This window comes from Ursus americanus, chromosome 14 (genome assembly GCF_024610735.1).
Source record: "Ursus americanus isolate L20-20 chromosome 14, mUrsAme1.1.p, whole genome shotgun sequence".
NCBI classification, from domain to species: Eukaryota; Metazoa; Chordata; class Mammalia; order Carnivora; family Ursidae; genus Ursus; species Ursus americanus.
This window is the reverse complement of record NC_142140.1, coordinates 47,914,927-47,937,211: the sequence shown is the minus strand read 5'-3', so window position 1 is coordinate 47,937,211 and position 22,285 is coordinate 47,914,927. Positions and strand designations below refer to the sequence as shown.

At 38.7% G+C, this 22,285-nt stretch overlaps 2 protein-coding genes across 2 annotated transcripts; one reads left to right on the top strand and one right to left on the bottom strand.

Annotated features, from left to right (window-relative positions):
* The first annotated feature begins 2,395 nt into the window (after positions 1–2,395).
* Positions 2,396–3,349, top strand: LOC123796217 (olfactory receptor-like protein OLF4). The gene has a single exon (XM_045803635.2). The coding sequence runs from the start codon at positions 2,396–2,398 to the stop codon at positions 3,347–3,349; it is 954 nt and encodes a 317-aa protein (XP_045659591.2).
* Positions 3,350–15,187: 11,838 nt separating this feature from the next.
* LOC123796218 (olfactory receptor-like protein OLF4) lies at positions 15,188–16,162 on the bottom strand. Its single transcript, XM_045803636.2, has one exon. It carries the CDS (start codon positions 16,139–16,141, stop codon positions 15,188–15,190), a length of 954 nt encoding a protein of 317 aa, XP_045659592.1. The 5' UTR covers positions 16,142–16,162.
* Positions 16,163–22,285: the final 6,123 nt, after the last annotated feature.

Genomic DNA, 22,285 nt, shown 5'->3' with positions numbered 1-22,285 from the left:
GTGATGGTTTTTCCCACCTGTAGATTTTATATGCACTTTTTCCTATGTTCATCTACAAAGGATTATTTACTTTTATGCCGGTCTTTAATCACCTGATTTGTTTTCAGGCAGGTAAAATAAGGAACCACTTCTTCCCTTCCAGACAGACAGCTATTTGTGCCAGGTTTTATTCAACAATCCAGGCTATTCCAATCGAAGTATAACGTCCCCATCCATTAAATGTCCATATTTACTGTGACCTATGTTCTAACTAATTCAGCAAATAATTACATCACAATCACTATGCCAGAAAGGTCTCGATACATTTTATGTTATATTCTCTTTGCTAAATTAACTACTAATTGATGTCGATACAATTTAATGAGTGTGTGGTCTATCATGTTCATTTTCAATGTTCTTTTCAGTTTTGTTTAATACAGTTGTGTGAAATTACCCTAGTTAATGGGTTTCGTCTCCTTTGCCATTTTTCTTATTCTATAACTTCTCATTTTCTTCAATGTGTGCTTACATAAAGGCACATATACTCCCATAGTTTGGGGGGGAAAGGGAACAATGCACATGAGGTGACTGCTCACTTGGTCCTGCACATACTGGCAAAGGCAGAAAGCAGTAAAATTAATGTTTGTGTGACATAATGTCCTCATGGAAAAATCATGTGGAGAGCTATCTTGAGTAAAGATGAATTATTATGGCAGGTGCAGGACATAAGGTGCAGGATCTGGGCAAAGACCAGAAACAGGACTAGAGAGTATCCATTGGATTTATCAAAAATATCAAAACCCAAAGAATAGGAATAACAAAGAAAAGATGTCACATAAGACAAGTGAAGAAGGGACTTGCTTCAATCCCCAACAAGCCAAATAAACAGTGATTGGTCAAATAAATGTGGACTGGCCACCAGGAAAGTAAGCCTTCTGCTCCTTGATATTAAAACAGCCCACCTGCTGTTCTACTTTGTATATTTCCTGTTGTGAAGTGTTGGTTTGTACCTTTGCTCATTTTTCTCTCAGAGCATCCCATCTATAACATGTTTCACACCATGAAAATATCACTACTTTTGTCTTTTTGATCCTTTGTGTTTCTTTGCCGGGCATCAAGGGATCTAAGGAGAGCAGGAATGCCACCAGAACCAAAGTCACTTTTTCTTCCCCTTCGTTGGTTTCTTGAGGGCCACCTGTACTATTAGATCTGTGTTCCCTCTCATGTCCATGTCCCTCCACTCTTTCCTCTCTGTCTCTACCGAACAGATTGCCCGTGTTTCTTTAAAATGATATTAGTCATAAAATGAACACACCAATAGGTACCCCAAGTTTATTTGTCCATAGGAATTTCTGGGTACCATTTCTGCATTATTTAGGGGAAAGATAATGAGATCTGGTGAGCTTGATGTGTATCCACTGCTGGCCTAACTAGTGTGGTTGGGGGTGAAAAGGCGAGTAGCACAGGAGACCATAGCAGGACATGGTGTGTGTGTGTGTCTGTGTGTGTTGTTAAGTGAGGGCAGTTCTTAGAGCAGGGGTACCAGGGCTCACATATTCCAAGGGGATGCTTATTGAGAGATGTCAGAACTCAATCAACAGAAGTTACTAATGGGGGTGTCCATTTCAACTCACAAGACATATTTACAACAAAATTTAAAAAGCCCTGCAAAATTAACAAAATGAAGAGTTCCCTGTGTCTTGAAGTTTCAGCTGATATGGGGTGACCACTTTATTTATTAATACACCTGCCACCATCTCATCACTCTCCTTCTTGCTCCTTTCCCTCATCACCCTGGCTTTCCTTTGAGCTTTGGTTTTCTGAATCAAGCAGCTTCCTCAGGGCATTGGCACTGGCTGTTGCCCCTCAGATAACCTCAGTCTCCCTTCCTATCTCCCTCAAGGTCTTATTCACATGTCACCTTCTTTGAAGGTCTCGTGTGGACATCCAGTATAAAAAATAACACCCCACCCGCTCTGTCCTTTATACCTGCTTCCCTTGTCTTCACAGCTCCTGTCACCATCTGGCATGTTATTAGACTATTTGTATTTGCTTATATTTTCTCTCCATCATAGGATTATAAGGACATTTTTTTTATCAGCACCCTATATTCATTGCCTAAGCAGTGCCTGGAACATTCTTAATACTCAGTATGTATTCCTTAAAGGAAGGAAAAACATTCTCGATAAAATGACAGTCTACATTATATTTGAGGAACAGACTGAGGAGGAAACGCAAATCCTGATGTGAATTGGTGCTAATGATGCCTTAATTGGGGATGAGACCTCACACATACAATGAAATTAATTTCCTGAAACTAAAATATATCTGGCAGCAGTTATGCTAGATTATTAATGCTTGCTTGTGTGAAAATTAGTCGTTTAATTTTCTATATCCTGGTAGTTACCTCTAACCCATGGAGCCAGGGAACCTTACAGGAGTATCAGAATTTCTTCTTCTGGGATTTTCAGAGGGACCAGAACTGCAGCCCCTCATATTTGGGCTTTTCCTCTCCATGTATGTGATCACTGTGTTTGGAAAACTGCTCCTCATCCTGGCTGTCAGCTCTGACTCCCACCTCCACACCCCCATGTACTTCTTCCTCACCAACCTGTCCTTTGTAGACATCTGTTCCAGCTCTACCATCATCCCCAAGATGCTGATGAACACCCAGACTCAAAGCAAACTGATCACTTATGAAGGCTGCCTCTGCCAGATATATTTTTTTATGCTCTTTGCGGGATTAGACATCTATCTCCTGACTGTAATGGCTTATGACCGCTTTGTGGCCATCTGTCACCCCCTGCACTACACGGTCATCATGAACCCCCAGCTCTGCAGACTGTTGGTTCTTATATCCTGGATCATGAGCATCCTGCATGCCTTGTTACAAACCTTAATGATATTGTGGCTGTCCTTCTGTACAAAGGTGGAAATTCCCCACTTTTTCTGTGAACTCAATCAGATGATCCAACTGGCCTGTTCTTACACCTTTCTTAATAACATGGTGATGTATTTTGCAGTTGTGTTGATGGCTGGTGGTCCCTTCATTGGGATCCTATACTCTTACTCTAAGATAGTTTCTTCCATCCTAAGGATCTCATCAGTTCAGGGGAAGTATAAAACATTTTCCACCTGTGCATCTCACCTCTCCGTTGTCTCCTTATTTTATTGTATGGGCCTAGGAGTGTACCTTAGCTCTGCTGCTACCCAGAGCTCCCATGCAAGTGCAGTGGCCTTGGTAATGTATGCTGTGGTCACCCCCATGCTGAACCCCTTCATCTACAGCCTGAGGAACAAAGACATTAAGGAGGCTCTGATGAGATTCTCTGGGATGGCAGCTCTGAAAGGGTCAACTGTCCAGGGTTAAAGAAGTGCCCATGATTGCAGGGCCCAAAGCCTGATCCAAATGTTGATATTCTTTGATCTAATTGTGGAAGTGGATAATGCCTCTTCTAATGTTTTTCCTGAAATTTCTAATTTTTTAAATTTTGATCTCTCTGTAAAATGTACATAACTCACTTTATTAAAGCTTTATGATATCTCTGATATACAGATTATTCTTTTGTCAATTTCCTACTCTCTCAAAGTCATTCCTACACTAGGATGTGAAATATTTGGATGTTCTCACTTATTCAATAAAGATGATGTGGATCTGCTAACAATAATTTCTTCAAATAAAATATATCATAGTGAGTATTTTATCGTTTGTTTGACTGAACACTACTCCTATGGAAAATCTACTCTTGGCCACCAAAGCTATTTGTGTAACTTTATAACAGAGAAAAATCTGAGACCATGTGCTTCACTTTTGTGAATATCATTTTGTTGTACATCACTACCTTCCCTGCTCTTCCTGAGAATGCGGACTTTGACGTACTGGTGGTTTTAGCTAATTGTGGGGATTTTTCTACACATTAGGATCCTTTTGTTACACAGCTAGTGTCTATCATGACTACCATGGTCACTGGCAAAAAAGAATTATATAAAATACACATCTCCAGGTGGAATCTACACAGAAAGACATATATAGAAAAAATAGATTGACATAATATGGCCTTAGAGTCAAACTTGATCTTAAGGATGATGAAGCAAAATATTAAATCATACATTTATTGCGATGCAAAATATTTCTTTCTCAGGCACTTCATCTACTCATTGAATTATGGAATATCAGGGTTGATTTGTAAGGTGTATTCATTAGTATGAGAGACTGGTAGTATGTTTGGGGTTTTATTAAATTATTTTCTGGATTCTGGTTGAAGTTTTCCAGTGCTACCAACAAATATGATTCCTTCCATTTCTTTAAATGAACTGTCTCCCACTATTTGAAATTTTGCCATAACCTCAATAGGGGCAGTGAATGAACAACATCAGTACCATCCATTACATTTCATCCTTATAATCACAGGATGACTCACCAGCAGGCTTGGATTCCTGTCCAGGTGTATGATTTGGAGTCACAAGTTGTGGGCACACATGCACATCCTTCCAACCTTTCCATGTGACCTGAAAGGGGCCTCAATAGAGTCCTCTTTAAACATGATTATGTTAGATAAACTTGAAGAACAGAGTAATCATGAAACTTTACCTTCAATTATCAGGAAAAAAAGCCTAGAATAAAAAGAATCAGATTATTACAAATGCTGTCTAATCTATCTGATTTGATTATTACATTTTTAGCCATTGCTGCATACAAAGCATCCTAAAATAAAATGGCTTAATATAATGTCTTTATTGTGGAAGGGGAACCTAAGGTAGGGAGTTGTTCTGATCCCTGCAGGGCTCCTCATGAGTCCTTAGATAAGTGTGAATCTATATATTGTGTTTCTAAGACTCATCCATGAGGTGTGTGGCTGTAATGCTCTTCTGTCTTGAACCAAATTATGTCATTTTATTCCTTTTATATGTGTAGGCTAGTCTTCTAGTTTAAGAGAAAAATGATTTTATAAAATGTGAATTGTCTTAATATAATTCCACTATTTTAATATCCGCATTTGAACCTTTGCTTTTTCATAGTTGGAAGAGAGCACTCCCACCCTGATAGGTGTGACCCAGCTACCTGTGCTCCAGATCTGATCCTGAGTCATGCACCACTAGAATTTTTAAATTCTAATTAACTTATTGGAGCATTAATACATGTGATAAACTGTACATATTTAAAGTGTGCAACTTCAGGAATTGAAGGAGTCATTGAAAAATCGTGGGTACATACTGCATGATTCCATTTCTATAGAACTCCAGAAGGTGCACAGTAAACTCTAACTGCTTTGTTAGGCAATGGTTAAGGTGTAATTCCTCCTGCTTTCATTTCCTTCTGAAGGCATTGTGGAATCATAAACATAACTTCAAGGGATGAAAGATGAAATGTATGGAAATACTTTGTTGGGTCTAAATAATGTTCAAGACTAGGGGTTGTTTATCTGTAGTGTCATTTGCAAATATCTTCTCCCATTCCGTGGGCTGCCTCTTAGTTTTTCTGACTGTTTCCTTGGCTGTGCAGAAACTTTTAATCTTGATGAAGTCCCATAAATTCATTTTATCTTTTGTTTCTCTTGCCTTTGGGGATGTATCATGAAAAAGGTTGCTTTGGCCAATGTCGTAGAGGTTGCTGCCTATGTTCTCCTCTAGAATTTTGATGGATTCCTGTCTCACATCGAGGTCTTTCATCCATTTGGAGTTTATTTTTGTGTATGGTGTGAGAGAGTGGTCAAGTTTCATTCTTTTGCATGTAGCTGTCCAATTTTCCCAGCACCATTTATTGAAGAGACTGTCTTTTTCCCACCGGATGTTTTTTCCTGCTTTATCAAATATTAGTTGCCCAAAGAGCTGAGGGTCCATTTCTGGGCTCTCTATTCTGTTCCATTGGTCTATGTGTCTGTTTTTGTGCCAGTACCATGCTGTCTTTGTGATCACAGCTTTGTAGTACAGCTCGAAATCCGGCATTGTGATGCCCCCAGCTTTGTTTTTCCTTTTCAACAGTTCCTTGGAGATTCGGGGTCTTTTCTGGTTCCATACAAATTTAAGGACTATTTGTTCCAGTTCTTTGAAAAACGTTCTCGGTATTTTGATCGGGATAGCATTGAAAGTGTAGATTGCTCTGGGTAGCATGGACATTTTAACTATGTTAAGGACTGGTATCCAAGATCTACAAAGAACTTCTCAAACTCAATACACGAGAAACAAATAAACAAATCAAAAAATGGGCAGAAGATATGAACAGACACTTTTCCAATGAAGACATACAAATGGCTAACAGACACATGAAAAAATGTTCAAAATCATTAGCCATCAAGGAAATTCAAATCAAAACCACACTGAGATACCACCTTACGCCAGTTAGAATGGCAAAAATAGACAAGGCAAGAAACAACAATTGCTGGAGAGGATGTGGAGAAAGGGGATCCCTCCTACATTGTTGGTGGGAATGCAAGTTGGTACAGCCACTCTGGAAAATAGTGTGGAGGTCCCTTAAAAAGTTAAAAATTGAGCTACCCTATGATCCAGCCATTGCACTACTGGGTGTTTACCCCAAAGATACAGACGTAGTGAAGAGAAGGGCCATATGCACCCCAATGTTCATAGCAGCAATGTCCACAATAGCTAAATCGTAGAAGGAGCCGAGATGCCCTTCAACAGATGACTGGATTAAGAAGTTGTGGTCCATATATACAATGGAATATTACTCAGCAATCAGAAAGAATGAGTTCTCAACATTTGCTACAACATGGACGGCACTGGAGGAGATAATGGTAAGTGAAATAAGTCAAGCAGAGAAAGACAACTATCATATGATTTCTCTCATCTATGGAACATAAGAACTAGAATGATCAGTAGGGGAAGAAAGGGATAAAGAAAGGGGGGGTAATCAGAAGGGGGAATGAAACATGAAAGACTATGGACTATGAGAAACAAACTGAGGGCCTCAGAGGGGAGGGGGGTGGGGGAATGGGATAGACCGGTGATGGGTAGTAAGGAGGGCACATATTGCATGGTGCACCGGGTGTTATACACAACTAATGAATCATCGAGCCTTACATCGAAAACCGGGGATGTACTGTATGGTGACTAACATAATATAATAAAAAATCATTATTAAAAAAAAAAAGAAAATGGCTAGTGAAAATAAATTACTACAGAAAAGCATAAAAAAAAGACTAGGGGTTGTGTGTATGTCAATTTATGTATATTCATGTACACTTTTATTTCAAGAAAACACACACTCACATGCATGGAGATACATGTACAAGGGCCATAATGCTCATTATAACCCATTATAACCATATCTATTGTGTTGAAAAATCTTGAGAGAAACTTCTAGGGTAAAGAAATGAAAAGAATGAAAGCTTGCATTCACATTATATTGTAGTAATGTAGTAATGTAGAAATTTAGATTAAAAAATTAGAGTAGCTGGCCTTAATTTTAACAGCGAATCCTTTTTCCTATCTTAATGCCCAGAACCTCATATACAGACCAAATGCAAGGAGAACTCATCTATGCCAGCTAATAGGGCTGAATATCCCCAAAATAACTTCAGATTTTTCTTCCACTTATGGTAGAGGTTCAACACAAAATGCCCTCACCCAAGGAAACTAAGTTAATGAACTGAGAGGCTTAAATTCAGTTTCTTCAAAGAAAATTTTGTTGGACAAATGTCATTGTTTCTTTCCTATTGCTGCTGTCAACAATTACCACACTGAAGGTTTAAAAGAAACAAATTTACACTCTTTCATTACTGGAGGTCAACTGAAAATGAATGTCATTGGGCTAGCATTAAGAGGTCTCTGCTGGACACAGAGACCTTAAATTCCTCCTACCTTGTTATGTGATTCTGGGTCACCTTTTTTTTATCTACAAAAGTGCATGTCTTTCCAAACTCTTCTTGGTACCTGAACAAGATCCTCATTAAAGTCAATTTTTTAAAAGAAATTGAAGAAGACACAAAAAGATGGAAAAAGTATTCCATGCTCATGGATCATGAGAATAAACATTATTAAAATGTCTATACTGCCCAGAACAATCTATACTTTCAAAGTCATCCTGATCAAAATACCAATGCCATTTTTCAAAGTGTTGTAACAAATAATCCTCAAATTTTTACGGAACCAGAAAAGACCCTGAATCACAAAGGAAATATTGAAAAACAAAACAAAACAAAAAGCTGGAGGAATCACATTACCTGATTTCAAGCTATATTCAAAGCTGTGATCACCAAGACAGCATGGTTTTGGCACAAAAACAGACATGTAGATCAATGGAACAGAATAGAGAGCCCAGATATGGACCCTCAAACCTTTTGTCAACTAATCTTCAACAAAGCAGGAAAAAAATCCAATGGAAAAAAGACAGTCTCTTCAATAAATTGTCCTAAGAAAATTGGACAGCTATATACAGAAGAATGAAACATGACCATTCTCTCACACCATACACAAAGATAAACTCTAAATGGACGAAGACCTCAATGTGAGGCAGGAATCCATCAAAATCATAGAGGAGATCATAGGCAGTAACCTCTTCAATATCAGCCACAACAACTTCTTTCATGATATGTCTCCAAAGAAAAAGGGGAAAAAAGTGAAAACCTTTGGGACTTCATCAGGATAAAAGGCTTCTGCACAGTAAAGGAAGCAGTCAACAAAACTAAGAGGCAACCCACGGAATGGGAGAAGATATTTGCAAATGCACTACAGATAATAGACTGGTATCCAAGAGCTAAAAAGAACTTCTCAAACTCAATACACGAGAAACAAATAATCAAATAAAAAATGGGCAGAAGATATGAAGAGACACTTTGCAATGAAGACATACAAATGGCTAACAGACACATGAAAAAATGTTCAAAATCATTAGCCATCAGGGAAATTCAAATCAAAACCACACTGAAATACCACCTTACGCCAGTTAGGATGGCAAAAATTGACAAGGCAAGAGACAACAATTGTTGGAGAGGATGTGGAGAAAGGGGATCCCTCCTACACTGTTGGTGGGAATGCAAGTTGGTACAGCCACTCTGGAAAACAGTGTGAAGGTCCCTTAAAAAGTTAAAAATATAGCTACCCTATGATCCAGCAATTGCACTACTGGGTATTTACCCCAAAGATACAGATGTACTGAAGAGAAGGGCCATATGCATCCCAATGTTCATAGCAGCATTGTCCACAATAGCTAAATTGTGCAAGGAGCTGAGATGCCCTGCAACAGATGACTGGATTAAGAAGATGTGGTCCATATATATTACTCAGCCATCAGAAAGAATGATTACCCAACATTTGCAGCAACATGGATGGGACTGGAGGAGATTATGCTAAGTGAAATAAGTCAAGCAGAGAAAGACAATTACCATATGTTTTCACTCATTTATGGAACACAAGAAATAGCAGGGAGATCTGTAGGAGAAAGAAGGGAAGAATGAATCGGGGGTAAACAGAAGGGGGAATGAACCACAAGAGACTATGGGCTCCGGGAAATAAACTGAGGGCTTCAGAGTGGAGGGGTTGGGGGATTGGGATAGGCCGGTGATGGGTATTAAGGAGGGCACATATTGCATGGTGCACTGGGTGTTATATGCAAGCATTGAATCATGGAACGCTACATCAAAAACTAAGGATGTACTGTATGGTGACTAACATAACATTAAAAAATGGCAAAAAATGACAAGACAGGAAACAACAAATGTTGGAGAGAATTTGGAGAAAGGGGATCCCTCCTACATTATTGGTGGGAATGCAAGTTGGTACAGCCACTTTGGAAAACTGTATGGAGGTTCCTCAAAAAGTTAAAAATAGTGCTACCCTAAGACCCAGCAATTGCACTACTTGGTATTTACCCCAAAGATACAGATGTAGTGAATAGAAGGTCCATATGCACCCCAATGTTCATAGCAGCAATGTCCACAAAAACCAAACTGGGGAAGGAGCTGAGATGCCCTTCAGCAGACAAATGGAGAAAGAATATGTGGTCCATATGTACAATGGAATATTACTCAGGCATCAGAAAGGATGATTACCCAACATTTGCATCAACATGGATGGAACTGGAGGAGCTTATGGTAAGTGAAATAAGTCAAGCAGAGAAAGACAATTATCACGTGGTTTCACTTATTTGTGGAACATTAGGAATAGCAGGGAGGACATTAGGAGAAGGAAGGGAAAAATGAAGGGGGGGAATCAGAGGTAGAGACAAACCATGAGAGACTATGGACTCCAGGAAACAAACTGAGGGTTTAAAAGGGAGGGTGTTGGGGGGATTGGTTATCTCAATGATGGGTATTAAGGAGGGCACGTATTGCATGGAGCACTGGGTGTTATACACAAAGAACGAATCATAGAATGCTACATCAAAAAGGAATGATGCACTGCATGGTGACTAACATAACATAATAACAAAAAAATTTTAAAGAACTTCTCAATCTTAACACCCAAATGACAAATAATCATGTCATTAATTTGTTTAACTTTTTCATGCTCTAAACTCTCTTTAAACACAATCAAACAGCAACTCAGACATGAGCCGGAATTCCTGTCCAGTAGTGCTCTGGGAAAGGAAACTTGTGACTGAGGGTCCCACAAGTTATTCCTGCAAAAATATATAAGTCTTTCCAACCTCTACCAGTTACCTGGAAGGGAACCTCAATGGTAGTCACTTTTAATACAGTCCAGGCCATTATGACTACTCCTTTCAAAGATCAGAACAAATGTCAAAAATAAGAAGCAGGAATCCAGTAATCTGTTGAAGGGCATCTCAGCTCCTTCCACAATTTGGCTATTGTGGACAATGCTGGGTTAAGAAGATGCGGTCCATATATACAATGGAATATTACTCAGCCATCAAAAAGAACAATTTCACAACATTTGCAGCAACATGGATGGGACTGGAGGAGATACTGCTCAGCGAAATAAGTAAGCAGAGAAAGACAATTATCATATGGTTTCACTCATTTATGGAACATAAGAAGTAGGAAGATCAGTAGGAGAAGAAAGGGAAGAAGGACGGGGGGTAAAAAGAAGGGGGAATGAACCATGAGAGACTATGGACTCTGGAAAAAAAAAAGAGGGCTTTAGAGGGGAGGGGGTTGGGGGATTGGGATAGGCCATTGATGGGTATTAAGGAGGGCACATATTGCATGGAGCACTGGGTGTTATACACAAGTAATGAATCATGGAACTTTACATCAAAAACTTGGGATGTACTGTATGGTGAATAACATAACATAATAAAATTATTATTAAAAAAATAAAATGTAAATACCACTAGTCAAGCCCTCTGGTGCCTGGCTTTGATCCTGATTTGAACAAAACAAATGTAAGAAGACACTTTGGGGTTCTTTCTAAACTTTTTTGAAAAACGTAATACATTCTTCTTAGACTTCTCTCTTAATAAACTATTTTATGTCAAAAAAAATAAGAAGCAGTAGATTATTCTTAATATTCTCAGTTCTGTTTACACTGATTATTGTATCTGTCAGCTATTGCTGCATAACAATCCATGCCAAAACAAATGATATAAGATAATATTTGTTTGTTTGTTTGTTTGTTTGTTTGTTTTTTCAACTACGTGGGAGTCTATGTTGGGGAATTCTTCTGGTTTCTTTTGGTCTCCTCATGAGGCTGGGGTGTGCTGCGGGTCAGCTGGAAGTGCTCCGCTAACCTTGCTGTGTTCTCATATTTGCAGGCTTAGTAATGGTAGGCTGGTCTAGGTTGGCCATCATTAGTGCAACTTGGCTCTGCTCCACGTGTTTTCTCCTCCTACAGCAGGCTAGCCTGGATTTGTATACATGGGTACAAGGTAGGATTACAAGAGAAAAGCAGAAACACAGCATAGCCCTGTGAGGCACACTGTCATTTTCAGCATACACTATTAGCCAAGGCAAATGAAACACGAATTTCAGCCCAGATTCAAAGGGGGATAAATAGACTCCACCTCTCAATGGGAGGAGCTTCGCAGTCATATTGTGAAGTCCAAGGATCCAGAGATAAGTGGTGAATGGGGGCCAACTCCGTAAAAGGTCTACCACAAGTGTAATTTTCAATTCAATTAAATTTTATTGGTGCAGATCATAAAATCAACATAACAACAATATAGTAGAGTACAATATAGTGATTCAACAATTCTACACATGACTCAGTGCTCATCACAGTGAGTGTGCTCTTAAGGGTTGAGTCTGCAGGATTTTCTATATTTAGTTATATCATCTGTAAATAAAGTCAATTGTACTTCTTTCTTTCTGAGAAGGATGCCTTTTATTTCTTTATCTTGCCTGATTGCTCTACCTAGGTCCTGCAGTATTCTGTTGAATGGGAGTGGTGAGAGTGGGCACTCTTATCTTGTTCTTGATCTGAGAGGAAAAGTCTTCTAACCTTTCACCATTGAGTATGATGTCATTGTGGATTTGTCATATATGGTCTTTCATGCTGAGGTATGTTCCTCCTTTACCAACTTTGTTTCAGGTTTTTTTTTTCTTTTTAATCATGAAAGGATGTATTTTGTCAAAACCCTTTCTGCATGTGTTGAGATGATCATATATTTGTTACATTTTAGTCTATTGACGTGGTGTATCACATATGTTGATTTGCATGTGCTGAAATATCCTTGTATCCCAGGGATAAATCTCACTTGATCATGGCATATAATCCCTCCAATGTGATGTTTAATTCAATTTGGTACTATTTTTTGAAAAAATTGTGTGTCTCTGTTCATCAGGCATATTGGTCTATGATTTTCTTTCTTTCTTTTTTTCTTTCTTTCTTCTTTTTTTTTTTTTTTGGTACTGACATTTTCTGGTTTTGGTATCAGGGTAATGCTGGTCTTGTAAAATGAGGTTGAGAATGTCCCTTCCTTTGTAAGTTTCTGGGAGGGTTTGAGTAGGATTGTCATTAATTCTTCATTAAACGAGTAGTAGAATTCATCTGTGAAGCTCTCTGGTCCTGGGCTTTTCTTTGTTGGGAGATTTTTGATAACTGATTTAGTAGCCTTACTCATTATTGGTTTGTTAATATCCCCTATTTGTTCCTAATTTAGTCATGGTAGTTTGTACATTTCTAGGGATTCATACATTTCTTCTAGGTTTTGCAGTTTGCTGGAGTAAAATTTTTCATAGTGTTCTCCTATGATTCTTTGCATTTCTGTGGTATTGGTTGCCAGGTATCATCTTTTGCTGCTGATTTTATTTATTTGCACCTTCTCCCCCACTCTTTTTCTTTGATCTAACTAAAGATTTGTCAATTTTGCTTAAGTTGTTTGCATATTTATTTCAGGTCATAATGCTCCAATATATTAATTAGAATTTAAAAATTCTAGTGGTGGGGCGCCTGGGTAGCACAGTCGTTAAAGCGTCTGCCTTCGGCTCAGGGCGTGATCCTGGCATACCGGGATCAAGTCCCACATCAGGCTCCTCTGCTATGAGCCTGCTTCTTCCTCTCCCACTCCCCCTGCTGTGTTCCCTCTCTCTCTGGCTGTCTCTCTGTCACATAAATAAATAAAATCTTAAAAAAAATTCTAGTGGTGCATGACTCAGGGTCAGATCTGGAGCACAGGTAGCTGATTACACCTATCAAGGTGGGAGAGATCTCTTCCAACCGTGAATACATGCAGGTATTAAAATAGTGGAATTAAATTAAGACAATTCATATTCGATAAAATCATTTTTCCCTCTTAAACTAGAAGGTTAACCTACATATATAAAAGGAATAAAATGACATAAATTGGCTCAAGACAGAAAAGCACTACAGCCACACACCTCAGAGATGAGCCTTAGAAACAGGATGTAGAGATTCGCACCTGACCATGGATTCCTGAGGAGCCCTGCAGAGATCAGAACTCCCTACCCTACAACTTCTTAAATAATAAAGATGTTACATTAGACCATTTTATTGTAGGATGGCTTGTATGCAGCAATAGCTAACTAATGTAATAAATCAGGCAGAAATGACAGCATTTGTAATAACCTGATTTTTTTTATTCTAGACCATTTTTCAGGTAATTGATTGCAGCCTTCATTGATTACTCTGTTCTTCAACATTATCTCATGCAACTGTACTAAAAAAATGACTCCATTGAGGTCCCTTTGAGGTAACATGGAGAGGCTGGAAGAACATGCATGTGTGCCCACAACCTGTGACTCTGAATCACACACCTGGACAGGAATCCAAGCCTCCTGGTGAGTCATCCTGTGGTTATGAGGATGATACATAATTGATGATACTGATGTTCATTTGCTGCCACGTTAGAGGTTACGGCAGCATTTTGAAACTGGGAGACATTTCATGTAGAGAAATGGAAGGAATCATATTTGTTTGTAGCACTGGAAAATTACAACCAGAATCCAGAAAATAATTTAATAAAACCTCAAACATACAATAGTCTTTCATTCTAATGAATACTCCTTACAAACGTACCCTGATATGCCATAATTCAATAAGTAGATGCAGTGCCTGAGAAAGAAATATTTTGAATAGAAATAAATGTATTATTTAATTTTTCACTTCATCATCCTTAAAGTCAATGTGATTCTAAGGCCATATTATGTCAATCAATTTTTTCTACATTTGTCTTGTGTAGATTCCACTTGCAGACCTGTCTTTCAATATCACTTTTTTTGTGCGTGTGTGAGTGACTATGGTAGTCATGATAGACACAAGCTGTGTAATGACAGGATCCTCATGTGTAGAAAAATCCTCATGAGCAGCTAGAACCACCAGTACGTCAAAGTCTGCATTCTCAGGAAGAGCAGTGAAGGTAGTGAGATACAAAGGAATCATGTTCACAGAAGTGAAGCACATGGTCTCAGGTTTTTATTATAAATTATAAATTTATATAAATAGTTGTTGTGGCCAAAGGTAGATTTTCCATAAAAGTAGTATTCACTCAAACAAAAGAAAAAATACTCAGTATGATATATTTTATTTGAGAAGAAACTATTCTTAGCAGATCCATGTAGTCCTTTGAAATAAGCAAAAAGTCCAAATGTTTCACATCCAAGGTTAGGAATAACATTGAGAGAGTAGGCAAATTACAAAAGGAAAATCTCTTGGGTATCAAAGGTATCATAAAGCTTACTAAATTGGGTTACATATATTGTACGAGAGGTAAAAAAAAAAAAAAAGAAATGTCAGGGAAAAAATTAGAAGAGGCATACAACACTTCCACAATTCAATCAAAGAATCTCAGTATTTGGATCAGGCTTTGGGTCCTGCAATCATGGGCACTTCTTTAACCCTGGACAATTGACCCTTTCACAGCTGCCATCCCAGAGAATCTCATCAGAGCCCCCTTTATGTCTTTGTTCCTCAGGCTGTAGATGAAGGGGTTCAGCATGGGCGTGACCACCGTGTACATCACCGAGGCCACTGCACTTGCGTGGGAGCTCTGGGTAGCAGCAAAGCTAAGGTACACCCCTAGGCTTGTACAATAAAATAAAGAGACAACCGAGAGGTGAGAGGCACAGGTGGAAAATGCTTTATACTTGCTCTGAGCTGATGAGATTCCACATATGGAGGAAACTATCTTAGAGTAAGAGTAAAGGATCCCAGCCAGGGGAGCACCACCCAGCAGCAAAGTTGCTAAATACATCACCATGTTATTAAGAAATGTGTCAGAACATGCAAGTTGGGTCATCTGATTGAGTTCACAGAAAAAGTGGGGGATCTCCACCTCTGTACAGAAGGACAGCCGCAGCACCATTAAACTTTCTAACAAGGAATGCAGGATGCTTATGATCCAGGACACCAGAACCAGCAGTCCACAGAGCTGGGGGTTCATGATGACCATGTAGTGCAGGGGGTGACAGATGGCCACAAAGCGGTCATAAGCCATCACAGTCAGGAGATAGACATCTAATCCTGCAAAAAGTATAAAAAAGTATATCTGGCTGAGGCAGCCTTCGTAAGTGATCACTGTGCTCTGAGTCTGGATGTTCGTCAGCATCTTGGGGATAATGGTAGAGGTGGAACAGATGTCTACAAAGGACAGGTTGGCCAGGAAGAAGTACATGGGGGTGTGGAGGTGGGAGTCAGAGCTGACGGCCAGGATGATGATTAGGTTTCCAAGCACAGTGATCAGGTACATGGAGAGGAAAAGCCCAAATATGAGGGGCTGCAGTTCTGGTCCCTCTGAAAATCCCAGAAGAAGAAACTCTGAAACTCCTGTAAGGTTCCCTGGCTCCATGGGTTGGAAGTAACTACCAGGATATAGAAAAACAAATGACTAATTTCACATGAGCAAGTGTTTTTGTAACCTAGCATAAGTTCTACTGCTTATATTTTAGAGGCAGGAAATTAGTTTCAATATTTGTGTGTAGTCTTGTCCCCATTAGGGCACCCTTAGCACCATTTCTCATCAGAAATTCCATTTCAAACTTACACTGTTCCCCAAGCACAATGTAGACTCTCTTTTTACTGAGAATATTTTTCATTCCTTTGAGGAATACATACTGAGTCTCGAACATGTTCTAGGCACTGTTTGGGCGATGAATATAGGGTGCTGATAAACAATGTCCTTACAATCCTATGATGGAGAGAAAATATAAGCAAATACTAATAATCAAATAACATGTCAGATGGTGACAGGAGCTGTGAAGACAAGAAAAGCACACATAAAGGAGTTGATGGGGTATTATTTTTTTTAAGTTCATTCTGACATTATTTATTGCACTAAATATCCAGTAACGCAGCATAATTTTTAATATACATGTATTTTTAAAATACATATGCAGGGCAAATAAAGGAAGAATATATATCCTATCTTTGACATTTTCTCTGGATGTAAAGTAATAGTTTTTGTTTGTAATTTGTACTTTTTTGTTTCTCACACTTAGAGAATTTCCTCTATTACTTTTATTTTTAAAGAAAGGGGGGTAATCAGAAGGGGGGATGAAGCATGAGAGACTATGGACTCTGAGAAACAAACTCAGGGCTTCAGAGGGGAGGGGGGTGGGGGAATGGGATAGACTGGTGATGGGTAGTAAAGAGGGCAGGTATTGCATGGTGCACTGGGTGTTATACGCAACTAATGAATCATCGAACTTTATATCGGAAACTGGGGTGTACTGTATGGTGACTAACATAATATAATAAAAAAAGATTAAAAAATAATAAAAATAGAATGTCAGCATTATGATCAACATAATAAATAAATAAATAAATAAATAAATAAATAAATAAATAAAAGTTGATGGGATATTATTTTTTATACTGTATGTCCATACAAGACCTGCAAAGAAGGTGACATGTGACCAAGACCTCAAGGGAGATAGGAAGAGAGATTGAGGTTATCTCAGGTAGTGTGTGCCCAACAGGGGCAATGGTCAGTGCCAAGTCCCTGACGAAGCTGCTTGATTCAGAAAACCAAGGCTCAAAAGAAAGCCAGGGTGGTGAGGGGATGGAACAAGAAGGAGAATGATGAGAGGTGGTGGCAGTGTGTTGAGGAATGAAGCAGTCACCCAGCACCAGCTGAAACTTCAAGATATAGGGATTCCTTAATTTTATTAATTTTGGAGAACTTTATTTTGTTATAAAGATGTCCCATGAGTTGAACTAGACACCTCCATTAGTAACTTCTGTTGATTGAGTTCTGGCCTCTCTCAATAAGGGTCACCTTAGAATATGTGAGCCCTGGTACCCCTGCTCAGAGGACCACCCTCAGTTCACAATACACACCCAGATACACACACACACACACACACACACACACACACACACACACACACACATACACACACACACACCACGACTGCCTGGGCTACTGACTGCCATGCCTTTTTCACCCCCAGCCATACTAGTTAGGCCAGCAGTGGATACACATCAAGCTCGCCAGATCTCATTATCTTTCTCCTAAAGAATGGAGAAGTGGAGAGCACCTAAGTGGCTCAGTTGGTTAAGTGTTTGCCTTTGGCTCAGGTCATGATCCCAGGGTCCTGGGGTCAAACCCCACCTTGGGCTCCCTGCTCAGCCAGGAGCCTGCCTCTGCTGCTCCCCCTGCTTGTTCTCTCTGTCTCTCTGTGTCAAATAAACTAATAAAATCTTTTTAAAAGAGAATTCAGAAGTGGTACCCAGAAATTCCTATGGATAATATAAACTTGGGGATAACTACCGATATGTACATTTTCTGCCTAATATCAATCTAAAGAAACATGGGTAATCAGATCAGTAAAAACAGAGAGAAAAGAGAGGAAGGACATGGACATGAGAAGGAAAACAGATCTAATAGTGCAGGAGGCCCTTGAGAGACCAACCAGGAGGAAGAAAGAGTCTCTTTGGTTCTGGTGACATTTCCTGCTCTCCTTAGATCCCCTTGATGGCAGCTAAACCAATAAAGGAGGAAAAAGACAGAGGTAGTGATATTTTCATGGTGTGAAACACATCATAGATGGAGTGTTCTGAAAGAAAAAAAGAGCAAAAGGTGTAAACCAACACTTCACAACAGGAAATATACAAAGTAGAACAGCAGGTGGGCTGTTTTAATATCAAGGAGCAGAAGGCTTACTTTCCTGGTGGCCAGTCCACATTTATTTGACCAATCACTGTTTATTTGCCTTGTTGGGGGGTGAGGCAAGGAAGCAAGTCCCTTCTTCACTTGTCTTATGTGACATCTTTTCTTTGTTATTCCTGTTCTTTGGGTTTTGATGTTTTTGACAAGTTCAATGGACACTCTCTGGTCTTGGTTTTGGTCTTTGCCCAGATCCTGCACCTTATGTCCTGCGCCTGCCATAATAATTCATCCTTACTCAAGAGAGCTCTCCAAGTGATTTTCCCATGAGGACATTATGTCACACACACATCGATTTTACTGCTTTCTGCCTTTGCTAGTATGGGCAGGACCAAGTGAGCAGACACCTCATGCACATTGTCCCCCTTCCCCCCCAAACTATGGGAGTATATGTGCCTTTATGTAAATACACATTGGTGAAACTGAGGACCTATAGAATAAGAAGGATGACAAAGGAGATGAAACCCATTAACTAGGGTGATTTTACACAACTGTATTAAACAAAACTAAAAGGAACGTCAAAAACGAACCGAACAAGACATACCACACACTCATCAACATCAATTAGTAGTTAATTTAGCAAAGAGAATATAACATAAAATGTATCTAGAACTTTCTGGCACATAGTGGTTGTTCTGTAAGTATTTGCTGAATGAGTTAGAAATTAGGTCCCAGCAGAGATAGACATTTAACAGGTGGGAAGATTGTATTTCAATTGGAACAGACTGGATTGTTGAATAATGAAGCATGGGAGACTATGGACTCTGAGAAACAAACTGAGGGCTTCAGAGGGGAGGGGGTGGGGGAATGGGATAGACTGGTGATGGGTAGTAAGGAGGACACATATTGCATGGTGCACTGGGTGTTATACGCAACTAATGAATCATCGAACCTTGCATCAGAAACCAGGGATGTACTGTATGGTGACTAACATAATGTAATAAAAAACATTAAAAAAAAAGCTGGCACAAATGTCTATCTGTCTGGAAGGAAATGAAGTGGTTCCTTATTTTACGCACCTTTAAAATATCAGAGAGATTGAAGACACAACCGTAAAGGTAAATAATTATTTGTAGATGAACATAGAAAAAGTGCACGTGAAATCTACAGGTGGGCAAAACCATCATGATTAAGGTGTGATAATCAGAAGCAAAAAGAAAGGCATATTTAACTCCATAAAATTTAAACTTTTTTTATGGTCAAAAATACCTACCCATAAATCAGTTGAATAATAACAGCTTTGTAAAAATAACTTGAAATGCAATTAAGTATAGCAAATAGGCATGAAATGTATGAACACATAATAATAATAAAGGTCAAAGGAATGGGGATCCAATATACAAATATTTGCTCAAGGTGAGTGATAGTTTGAGAAAACAACAAGACAGATTTCTCTCTCTTACCCATCAGCTAGGAAAGTCCGCAAAGAGCTGCCTTGTTGATTGGGCTGGAACTTCCTAACTGGCAGTGAAAGGGACACTTTCTAATTTTGGGGGTAGAAGTGGGAAGTGTGATGATGGGGAAACAAGCTGAAGACAGCTATAAATATTAAAAATAAAGATATTCTTTAACTTAGGGTTTCTCAGTCTCTGCACTGACTGACACTCTGGGCCAGATCCGTGTCTGCGGTGGGTCTCCCGATGCACGGTAACATGTTTAGCACCCCTGACCACCACCTGCCCCTCCCCAGTGTGATGGTGAAAAATGTCTGGATATTGCTTCAATGTTCCCTGGGCAACAAGATGGCCCCTGGTTGAGAAGACTGTTTTAAATTAACAATCCCCAAATATTTTTGTAGCAGTGACACAATAGTATTTCCTTCAGGAAAAAATATGAAGGACCACTGATTGTGTGAATAGCATGGACACACCATGAAATGTTACAAAGACATTGAGATAAGGACCTAGGATTATACCAGTTGATTGGAGAAAAGTTCAAGAGAAATTGTTGAAAATGAAGGAAAAGTGGACACAAGGAGAAAAAAAAAGACTGTACTAAAACATAAAGAGCATTGATGATGTGCATAGGGTCCTATTGAAACATCTGTATGAAACTCTATGAATATGTATACATGCGGAAAATTAAAGAGAAGTTGTAAAAGCAAATAACAACTTATGGAACAAAGAATGTCAGTGAGAATGACATAGGTTAAATCTATTGTTTCTAAACAACCATACTGAATGAAAACAACAAAATGAAATGAAAAATCTTCTACCGACTTATATATATATATATATATATATATATATATATATATTGTAAGAGCAATAACTTAACAACACCAATGTGAGTCACTAATTCTGATTCAAGATTAAATTGCCAAAGACCCAGAAATAAAAGGATATATCAGAATGGCATTTATGATGTGGAGAGGAAGTAACTAATTTGTAATTTCATCTTATGTAAATATCTATCGATTCAAACAGGCTTATAGAATGGAAAGGTGATCTTTAATCAAATGGTAAAGAAAAATGTCTTCCAGATGATGGCCAAAGAGGATGCAACCTTCAGAAACAGACCTAATCACAAAAGGCAAAAAAAAAAAAATGCTAAAGAATAACGGAGATGGGAAAACAAGTCAGAAACATGTATAAAGGGTAATTTATCACTACTAAGGGTGAAGCACTTTCTTTTTCATATGTAGCAAAGACCAACACGTGAAGAATATTGAAGGGCCTGCTCAACTGTTTCAGTAAGAAAAAGAAAAAGGAAAAAGCAATGCATGAAAAGGAATGTACAAAATGGTGATTACAGTTAATAACACAGTGTCTCAGATGGGACAGGCACCAAGAGGGTAAAGTTTAAAAGTCATCATCACAACAAAAAAACCTAGTGACAATTCATAGTGACAAGTGTGGTGATCATTTTGCAGTATATACAAGTATGGAATGATTATGTTTTACACCCAGAACTAATAGGATGGTATATGTCAATTATAAGTCATAACAAATTTTTTTTACACAAGTGAGAGAGCACAATAAGACTGACTGATAGATTTGGCCACACAAAATTCATAAACTTCCATCCGTTCCCCACAAATACATTTAAGTGGCATAAAAGAACTAAATGGCCAACAGTCAGTTTATATAAAACTCCAATTTTTGTTAGAAATGATCCAATTTTTATTTTATTTATTTCTCTTAAAGATTTTATTTCAAGCAATTCCTGTACCCAACACAGGGCTCAAACTCACAACCCTGAGATCAAGAGTCACATGCTCCATCTGCTGAGCCCAAGGATCACATAAAAATAAATAAATAAATAAAAAATAAAAAACTCGTATAACACTATCCAAAAGCAAAAGACTTGCATAGACAATTTTTAACCGAGAAGCTACCAAATGACCTACAAACCCACAAATACAGTCAGCCTCACAGGTTCTAAAATAGTGTAAAGTAAAGATCACTAGCAAACTCATTTTCATCTACCACATATTTTTTTTTCATGTGAATTCCCAAGATGAGAGAAGACAATGTGTGTATGTTTCATGCACCACTATTGCAAGGATATATTTGCAATCATCCCTTGGTCTGGATCTTTCTCATCCATGTGGAAGCACAGTCCAAGATGCCCCATCTTAAAATAAGAGGACATACCCTCAATTCACTGTATATCTCTCCACAGCTAATACCCTATTCGTGGATCCTTCCACTTCTGTTATACTTTTACTGGAAGCACTTTATGCCTCCCCATTCCTTCTAACCGGCTTCCATTTATACCAGTTAATTATCAACATCACTACTTGCACTCCTGATTGCAAGGTTCACTTTTCTTTTCAGCATCCTAAATAAACACATTCATTTATTGGTAAAGCCAGCAAACAAC

Excerpts from the sequence above, each read along its gene's own strand:
- LOC123796217 (XM_045803635.2), top strand. The coding sequence starts at position 2,396 with ATGGAGCCAGGGAACCTTACAGGAGTATCAGAATTTCTTCTTCTGGGA.
- LOC123796218 (XM_045803636.2), bottom strand. The coding sequence starts at position 16,141 with ATGGAGCCAGGGAACCTTACAGGAGTTTCAGAGTTTCTTCTTCTGGGA.